At 53.4% G+C, this 9095-nt stretch overlaps 1 protein-coding gene across 1 annotated transcript in view; it reads right to left on the reverse strand.

Annotated features, from left to right (window-relative positions):
* Nucleotides 1-6591, reverse strand: part of SPOUT1 (SPOUT domain containing methyltransferase 1) — a 7680-nt gene extending 1089 nt beyond the window's left edge. The window contains exons 1-11 of the mRNA XM_007471793.1: nucleotides 6536-6591; nucleotides 5865-5910; nucleotides 5427-5552; nucleotides 4011-4170; nucleotides 3686-3775; nucleotides 3535-3584; nucleotides 3211-3341; nucleotides 1675-1747; nucleotides 1479-1577; nucleotides 891-993; nucleotides 599-746 (exon numbers count right to left, since the gene is read on the reverse strand). Of these exons, the coding sequence (XP_007471855.1) occupies nucleotides 599-746; nucleotides 891-993; nucleotides 1479-1577; nucleotides 1675-1747; nucleotides 3211-3341; nucleotides 3535-3584; nucleotides 3686-3775; nucleotides 4011-4170; nucleotides 5427-5552; nucleotides 5865-5910; nucleotides 6536-6571 (1062 nt within the window). The 5' untranslated portion in view covers nucleotides 6572-6591. The remainder of the gene's footprint in view (nucleotides 1-598; nucleotides 747-890; nucleotides 994-1478; nucleotides 1578-1674; nucleotides 1748-3210; nucleotides 3342-3534; nucleotides 3585-3685; nucleotides 3776-4010; nucleotides 4171-5426; nucleotides 5553-5864; nucleotides 5911-6535) is intronic.
* Nucleotides 6592-9095: the final 2504 nt, after the last annotated feature.

Below are 9095 nucleotides of genomic sequence, written 5' to 3' on the forward strand. Positions count from 1 at the left end.
CTGGGAGGCTGTGGCTGGCAAGCGTGCGACACGTGGCCCTGGCAGGGCTCTCAGGGACAGGTAGACTGAGGCTGTCCACCTGTTTGGTCACCACCCTTTGAGACCAGTGGAAGCAGTGGCACCTTCCCCCAGGAAGTGCCCACAGGTACAGCGTTCTGTGCTGCCCTCAGAAGTGGCTGCCCAGGTGGAAAGCTCTCAGAGCTGGTCGCATCCTGTCCCCCGTGGGACAGAGGTGCCAGAGAGGGGGGCTGCCCTGCCCACCAGGGTCAGACACGGGGAAGTGGAACACGGAGTGTATAGCTAAGGGAACAGGCCTAGAGCAGGGATGGGTGGGGTCTCCTGGGTCAGCCAGGTGCTCCTGGAGCAGCTGGATGGGCACCAGCACCCAGGATTCCCAACTCCCAGCTCACTCTCAACTTGCCCCTGCTACAGTTCTGCTGTGGTGAGAGGCCAAAGGGGGCGAGGAGGGGGCAGCCCTGGGTGGGGTGGGGGACGGGGAGAGGGTTGCAACGCCCCATTTTGGACGGACCCCAAGGCTCCGGCCCCTGCTGGTGGTGAGCAGGCTGGGCCTGGAGGTCGGGGAGGCGGGCGGGCTCACCTCGGTGCGGATGGTGCGGCTGCCCTGCTTGGGGCAGGTGTTGACATATCGATCGAAGAGGACACTGGGCTCAGCAACCTCCAGGTTGGGGTCAGCATCCACTCCAGCTTCCAGCCCTTGGAGGCCCCCAAACACCACGAGAGCGTGCCTGGCGCCCACAGGAGGGGGGAGGGTCACTGAGTGCAGCCCCCAGGGCTCTCAGCCCCCCATATGCACAGGGGCCCGGTCCGTACAGCTCTGCCCCCACCAGTCCTGTCCCCTGCCGCGTTCCTCCTCCCCTGGCTGGACCCACCTGAAGTTGGGAAGCTGGGCGGAGGCCACGTCTGAGCCTCGCTCTGATGTCCCAATGGTCAGGTCATAGCCGTCCTGGAAGGGGGCCTCAGCAAACACAGCACCTGGGGGGGAGGCCAGCTCACTGGGGGCTCTGTTCCCCACAGGCCACTGCCACTTGGCTGCGCGTGCGTGTTGGGGGGCGTGGTTTAGGTAAGAGAGCCACAGCCAGGCCCCTCACTCTTGCTGGGAAGTCAGCGATGGAACAGGCAGAGACCGTGCGTGTACCAGCTTGGGGAGACAAAGCAGAGAGTGGGGAGGAAGGAGCTCCAAAAGCAAGTAGTGGACCTCTGACTCATCTGGCCCTTTTACCCCCATTCCCGACCCCACGGCAGGCATTATTAAAGATGCTTTTCCTCAGAAGTCCTTAAAAGCATTCCAGGCAGTGCACTCAAGGAGACCAAGGCCCAGAGAAGGAAAGGCACTTGCCCAAGTCACACGGCAAGTGAGTAGGGTTAGGACCCCGGTCTGACTTTTGGGTCAAGCAAGGCTCTCTGTGGCCTCCCAGAGAGAGAGGACGGATATTCACAGGAGGAAGCTCTGTCCTTACTGAGGCAGGAGGCCAGGCGGACCGTGTAGCCCCAGTAGAGACCAGCTTTGGTGCGAGGGTCCTGTGACGACACGACTTTTCCACGGTAGGTCTTGCTTTCTGGAGGGGAAGCAGACAGGCTGTGAAGACGGGGCGAGGGGACAAGGAAGTGGCTCCGAGCCCGCAGGCGGGCCAGGCTGGAGACGCTTTAGGGTACCTGGGAGCTGCTGCTGGTTCAGCCGCACCGTCACCCGGAGTCCAGGCTCCAAGTGCTTGTCGATCTTCACCTCCTGGGAAGAAGCCAGAAGAAACTGGTGCTGTCCCCTGCAGGAGAGCGGGGGACGCTGCTCTCCCAGACACAGGGGCACCTCAGGGGTCCAGGTCACCCTTTGAGCCCCACTCCCCGGCACCTGGGCCAGACCTGCTCACAGAGACCATTCTTTTTATTATTAATTAATTATTATTATTTATTATAATTATTATTAATTATTATTTATTTTTGGCTGCATTGGGTCTTCGTTGCTGCGCACGGGCTTTCTCTAGTTGCAGCGAGCCGGGGCTACTCTTCGTTGCGGTGCACGGGCTTCTCATTGCAGTGGCTTCTCTGGTTGCGGAGCACGGGCCCTAGGCGCACGGGCTTCAGTAGTTGTGGCTCTTGGGGGTCTAGAGCTCAGGCTCAGTAGTTGTGGCGCGTGGGCTTAGTTGCTCCGCGGCATGTGGGATCTTCCCGGAGCAGGGCTCGAACCCGTGTCCCCTGCATTGGCAGGTGGATTCTGAACCACTGCGCCACCAGGGAAGTCCAAGAGACCATTCTTGCAAAACGACTACTGCAAGACACTGGTCCAGGCCTGGCACAGAGTAGGAAGTATTTCATGAGTAGATGAAATCCCAGTTTCCTACATTTTGGTGGCTATACCACTTACTAGCTATAGCAGTTTGAGTGGTCACTTAACCCCTCTGAGCCTTAGTGTCCTAATCTGTCAAACAGAAGATGTTCCGTAAATAATAGCTATTGTTACACAGCACAGGGCCTGGCATGAAGTAAATGCTGACTACGTGGGAGTCTGTGAGGAAGGACACTTGATGTTTGTGTTTTGTCCCAATTTCAGTCCCCCCCCACCCCGCACCGCACCGCGCTGCATGGCTTGTGGAATCTCAGTTGCCTGACCAGGGATTGGACCCACGCCCTCGGCAGTGAAAGCGTGGAGTCCTAATCACTGGATTATGAGGGAATTCCCTTGTCCCAGTTTTGAATTCAGGATGGGACACTTTCTCTTCTGAGGGTTTCACATTCATTTCTCTCTTCATCTGGGTCTGGGTCATCCTGTTCTGTTTTTAGCCAGTTATCTCAGATCTGTTCTTTTTGAGGGGAGGGGATCCTCATCTGTTTAAATGTTTCTGCCTCCTCTCTAGGAGACTTAGGATTAATAGGTGGCAAATGAATGCTCCGAGCCCCGGCTTGGCAGCACCCTGGAACAGCCCCAGAGGCATTGTGAACTTGATTTTCCCGGGTTTTGTTTTGGTTTGTTTTTCGTATAAGGACTATCTTCTGTTGATTTGATTTTTCTAAAACAGTAAATTTTGCTCCTGGCTTTATCTGTTGAGCCCCATTTTAGGCACTTCTCTGGCCCAAATCTGTATCAATGGGGGACTGGCAGGCAGAGATGCCTGGGGCCAGGGCTCCCCACCCATGTGCCCTCCGTAGCCAGGGTGTGTCTGGGAAACGTGTCTCGACCCACCCTCCAACTCCTACCTTCTTCATGCCACAGTTGACAAAGGAGCCCTGGCCCGGCCGGGTGGGCCGGTCCACCACGATGCCCTCTCGGAACTCGGATTCCTCATCCTGACGCATGTGGTGAGGACTGTCCAAGGGGTTCAGGAGCCCTGTGGTTGGGGAGGGCCAGGAAGATTCTGGGAGGTGCAGAGGCACACGGAGGGGTGGAAGGTAAGGCTGGGTGGGAACCCTGGTTCGGGTTGCAGCTCTGCCACAGATCTGCTGCTTACCACCAGCCACAGGCCTTGCCCTGCCTGGGCTTGCTTTCCCAACTGTACCATGATTTCTCAGGGTCAGCCTTACCTGCAAACTGTAGATCCTGATGCTTGGGGAAGAATGCTTTTCTTAGGTACCTAGGAAAGGACGCACATCTCAGGGAGGCCACCTCCCATCCGACCTGTACCGTGACCACCCCTCCCACATGCTCTGACAAGTCTGTCCTTCATGCCCTTACTGTGGACACTCCAGGTACTGCAGGATCCGGGCCAGCTGCACGCATGCCTGCCCCTTCTTGCCGACTCCCCTGAATTCCCCCTCCACAGTCCTGGAGAGAGAAAGAAAGGGCTCAAGCCCACCGGGTTTCCTTCAAGAGCTCCTCCCCCCAGTATGACCTCTGCAGCACCCCTGCTTTGCAACTCGACCCACCAGGGTTACAATGGGGGCGTTCAGACAGGATCCTCAGCCCAGGCAAGTAGGCAGGGAAAAAAAGGGAAGCTCAGCCAATCATGGCAGCCCCTCCCTTCTCCCTGAGCTCCGGGACCCGCTGGATGGCCCCTCACTTGGCATCTTGGCCCTCTTCATCAAACACCACAATCTCATCCACGCAGAAGATGGTGCAGGCTCTAGCAATCTGGCCGGCCAGGTAGGTGCGAAGCTCAGGTGACTGGGCATTGTCCAGGATGGAGCCCGGAAGGGCCACGCTCAGGGTGTAGTGGCGCCCTGGGCAGGATAGGGGTGTTCATGGTCAGCCAGAGAGGCCAGGGCCATCCCTCCCCTCCCTTGCTCTAATCCCAGGGCCCAGAGTTAGAGAATTTTCCTAATGTGAGGAATTTTGAGCTAAGCAGCATAGATCCAAGTCCCCTCTCTGGGCCTCAATCTCCCCAGGAAGAAAATGGAATCAGAGGTCTCCAGGACTCCCGTAAGAAGGGCATACCACTGGGCCAGGCAAGGGAGCGGTTAGAAGAACTGACCTATATTCACATCCTCTGCCCCCTACCGCCTCAGTTCTCCAGGCGTCAAATAGGGATGATAATGAGTTAATATTTATTCTTAGTGCCTTTTATATGTGCACATTTAACCAATAACCCTAGGAAGTAGGTATACCATGATCCCGATTGAGAGGTGGGGAACCTTCAGCCCAGAGGTCAAATATGTGACCCAAGGTCACACAAAAGGCAGGACAGCTGGCTTCAGAGGGACCACCACACTTTCCCTCCCAGAGTTGTCCAAAGGGAGCCACAGGAGATAAAGGGCTTTCCCGGTGTCAGACAGCTGACATGCTCAGTTTCTGTCCCCACTGTCACCATCATCACTGGTAACCACTGGGCTTACAGGGTACAATATGGCCCCCTGACCCTCCAGACCTTTGGGTCTGGCCGAGGAGGAAAGATACAACTTGTTAGGGTAGATCCAAATGTACGAACATGGAAGGACATCCAGGACACAATGTGGGATGAGAAAAAACAGCTCCAGAAGTGTGTGGATAAAGCAGTCTCACTTTTGTAAAACTGTATCTATATACCTCCCTACCGATATATAAGCAGGTGTTAACATAGCTGGAGAAACGTTAACTGCAATGTTTGCTGGGATTTTTCCTTTCTTTATCACTTTCTGTATTGTTTGGGGAGTTTTGTTTTGAGCATGTATTATTTAATGAGAAAAAAGAGACACTCTTATTATGAAATCAAAATAATTAAGTAAGTGAAATTAAAGCACACAGTGATCGATAAAAAAGTAAAAACATTAACTATCATTACAATGATGAGGTTCTAGAGGCATAAAGTGATGATATATGATGCTTACCCTCCACAGAATCGAAATCTACCTAAGTAGGAAGTTAGGACTCAGTTTTCTGGGTCCCTCCCGTTCTCTGAGCCTCATTTTCTCCATCAGGACAAGATGTCTGGACCCACTGGCCCCTAAGGGCCCTTCCAGCTATAACATTCTCTGCCCTACCGAGGACCCAGCTTGCTCACCCCGATCCTCCCTTTGGGCAGCTGCCTCCTCCTCCTGCTGTCGCTTTGCCTGTTCCTCCTGCACTCGCTGCCGCTCCAGTTTCTTCATCATCTTGAGATCCTTCCACTTCTTTTTCTCCTCTTTTTCTGGATAAGAGGACATCCCGATTGGTGGAGGGAAGAGGGACTTGGAGGTGAGGAGGACGTGGAGCAGTCCAGGAGGTGATGTCCTCTCAGTAGCGTCAGCCTGGGCTCTCCAATGCTGCTGAGACAGCAGCCAAAGGAGCCTCCCAGGGCTTCTGGCCCCTTCTCCATTTTGGGTACTGTGGGACCTAGTGGGGCCAAATCTGGTGGCTTTTCCCCAAGATTCAGCTGTGCACTGATGGAGTGGCCTCGGGGAGAGGTGAGCACAGACGCTCAGCTCCCCATCTGAGCCCACCGCCCCGGTCCCTTACTTACTCTGTTGCTTCCATTTTCGCCACTCCACCCTCTGGCCATGTTCACCCTGGAGTAGGGGTGGGAGGAGATATAGGAGTGAGGCTGAATGGTCACACCCGAGAGGAGGTCCCACTTGCTGCTCCACAGCTGTCCCCTCTCTTTAAATGGAGGTGGTGAGGAAACGAGGGAACCCTCCCCCACCCCCACGCCACACTCCTGCTGCCCAGAGAAAGCGTCAGGAGGGCAGGGACCTGTCGTACCCCCAGTGCCTGAAACCACACCTGGCACATAGTAAGCATTCAATAAATTGTTTAATGAGTTCCCACTGGAGAGAAGAGGAAACAGGTTCAGGGGGACAGGACCTGCCCACTGTCGCCCTGGTGTCAGAAGAGATACGCCACGAAAGGGCTCGGGATTCCGAGCCGGGTCCGGTCTTCTGAATCCGGGCCCCTGGCAATGAGTTACCCAACGCAGTCCCGGCTCTGACTCGAACCCCGGCTCCCACTTCCGGTTCTCATCTGGACAGGGGTGCTTGAGGCCATGAGCATGCGGCACCGCGGGGACTCGGGCCGCGGAGCAGCGACGAGCAGGGAGCTAGAGGTGCGGCCAGGCCCCGCCACGGGCCCCCAAGCGGCTCTTTCTCTTGCCTCCACCCCGCAACCTACCGCGGGATCCCACATCCCTCCACCTACCGGGCCGCAGGGCCTTTTCCTCCCGCGCTCCGCCATGTTCGTCGCACACCGTCGGCCCCGCCCAGCCAATCAGACTCACCCCTTCCGCCAACACCTCCTCCGAGCCGTCCAATCGGAGAGCCAATGGCGTGCGAGGGCGCGGCCTATGCGCCGGGCTGAGGGAGCGTGTGGGCCTGGGACTGGCCCCTGGGGGCGGGCTCCCGGGGGTGGGCGGGGCTCATCGCAGGCCTGGGTGTCCAAAGACGCACGGTATCCGGTTCTCTCCTGAACCCTTAGACGATAGGAGAGCTACCCTCTCTCCTCCCGTCGGGCGCGAAACTCAAAGCTCAGCTTGGTTTTACACATGGGGACCCTGAGGCACAGAGCTGGAGTGTGATTCAGAGCTGGCAATAATTTAATCCAATTATTTTATAGATTCGTTCATTTACTCTCTTTTAATTATCAGACTTTACTTTTTTAGAGCAGATTTAGGCTTACCGAAAATTGAACAGATAGTACAGAGTTCCCACATAACCCCCACTCAGTTTCTGTTGTTCACATGTGTTAATGTGTACATTTGTTATAGTTGATGAACCTATATTGATACCTTGTTCATAGTTTACATTAGGGTTCACTCTTTGTGTTGTACATTCTAACAGTTTTGACAAATGCATAATGCCATATATCTACCATTACAGTATCATACAAAATTGATTCAGTGCCCTAAAAATCCTCTGTGCTCCACCTACCTCCCCCACCCCTCAAGCCCCTGGTAACCACGGGGACCCTGATCTTTTTTACTGTCCCTATAGTTTTGCCTTTTCCAGAATGTCATATAGTTGGAATCAGACAGTATGCAGCCTTTTCAGACTCCCTTCTTTCACTAAGCAACATGCATTTAAAGTTCCTCTAAAGTAGGAGATAGATGGGCCCCTGGGCTGGACAGCTGGGGTTTGTCAAGTGGAGTAACACTGAAGCTCTGTTCTCACCCAGACGCTCCAAGGACAAAGCTAGTGGCAGAAGCTGAGCTCTGCTGAAGTAAAGAGATAAGATAACCACTCCTGAGGTCAAGGAAAACTTCCTGTCTGGACATGTGCAGGAAGGCTCCTTGGGGGTCAAAAAGGGAGGGGGCACCACCCCATAATAAGTGTGGACATATACCCACAGGCCTCTGCGGTGGAATCCATCTTAGCAAAAAGTTGCACACGCAGCTTGGGGAGGGTCCTAGGACCAGCCATGTGTGAAAAAAGAAACGAGATAATTGGCCAAAGGTAAACAAAGACCAGGAAGAACTGTCCTATATAAGTGATTTAAATCACCTCTTTACTCCACTCCTCCCCATTAGAAAGGATGCCCACACCCTTTCTCTCTGGGCATGTATTTCTGCCTAGCTTCGACTTAAATAAATAAACTGTTTCTCTGTGTGCTCTCCCATAGTGCTGTGTCTCTAATAGTAAACTTTGTACCTGTTTTTTACAGTTTTTGCCTCCTTGAAACATTCTTGCTCTCAAATGGGGGAAAGAGCCAGGGCCACTTTGCTTCTAGCCTCTAGCCCCTGGTGCTCTGGCGGCTAGGATTCCTGGTTTTCATCTGGGCTACGCAAGTTCAATTCCTGGGCAGGGAACTAAGACCTCACTGCTGTCTCTCCGAGATCACCTCCATATCTTCTAATGGCTTGATAACTCATTTCTTTTTCTTTTTTTAATAGTAGGTTGAATATATAATTTTTTAAAATTTATTTATATTTATTCATTTATTTGGTTGCGCCAGGTCTTAGTTGCGGCTCGCCGGCTCCTTAGTTGTGTCATGCGAACTCTTAGTTGCTACATGCATGTGGGATCTAGTTCCCTGAGCAGGGATTGAATCCACGCCCCCTGCACTGGGAGTACGGAGTCTTAACCACTCCACCACCAGGGAAGTCCCCGATAGCTCATTTCTTTTTACTGCCGGATACTATTCGTTGTATGGCTATGCCACTGTGTGTCTATCCATTCACCTTTTGAAGGACATCTGGTTGCTTCCAGCATTTGGCAATTATGAATAAAACTGCTGCAAATATTCATGTGCAGGTTTTTGTGTGGACATGAATTTTCAGCTCATTTGGGTAAATAGCTGGAAGTCTGATTGCTGGATCCAACAGTAAGACACTATGTTTAGCTTTGTAAGAAATTGCCCAACTGGGAATTCCCTGGTGGTCCAGTGGCTAAGACTCCTTGCTCCCAATGCAGGGAGCCCGGGTTCAATTCCTGGTCAGGGAACTAGAGCCCACGTGCTGCAACTAAGAGTTCGCATGCTGCAACTAAAAGATCCCACACGTGGCAACGAAGATCCTATGTGCCGTGACTAACACCCGGCGCAGCCAAATAAATAAATAAATAAATAAATAAGAAATTGCCAAACTGTCTTCCAAAGTGGTTATACCAGTTTGCATTCCTACCAGCAAGGAATGAGATACACTTTCTTTTTAAAATAATAAATTTGAGTCAATATTCATTCAATCAACAAATATTTATCAAGCAGATCCTATTTTGAGGCTGGAACTCCCTGTGCTAACCGCCAGGGACACAATGGTAGGGGAAGC

This window comes from Lipotes vexillifer, unplaced genomic scaffold (assembly GCF_000442215.2).
Source record: "Lipotes vexillifer unplaced genomic scaffold, Lipotes_vexillifer_v1.1 scaffold98, whole genome shotgun sequence".
NCBI lineage: Eukaryota > Metazoa > Chordata > Mammalia > Artiodactyla > Lipotidae > Lipotes > Lipotes vexillifer.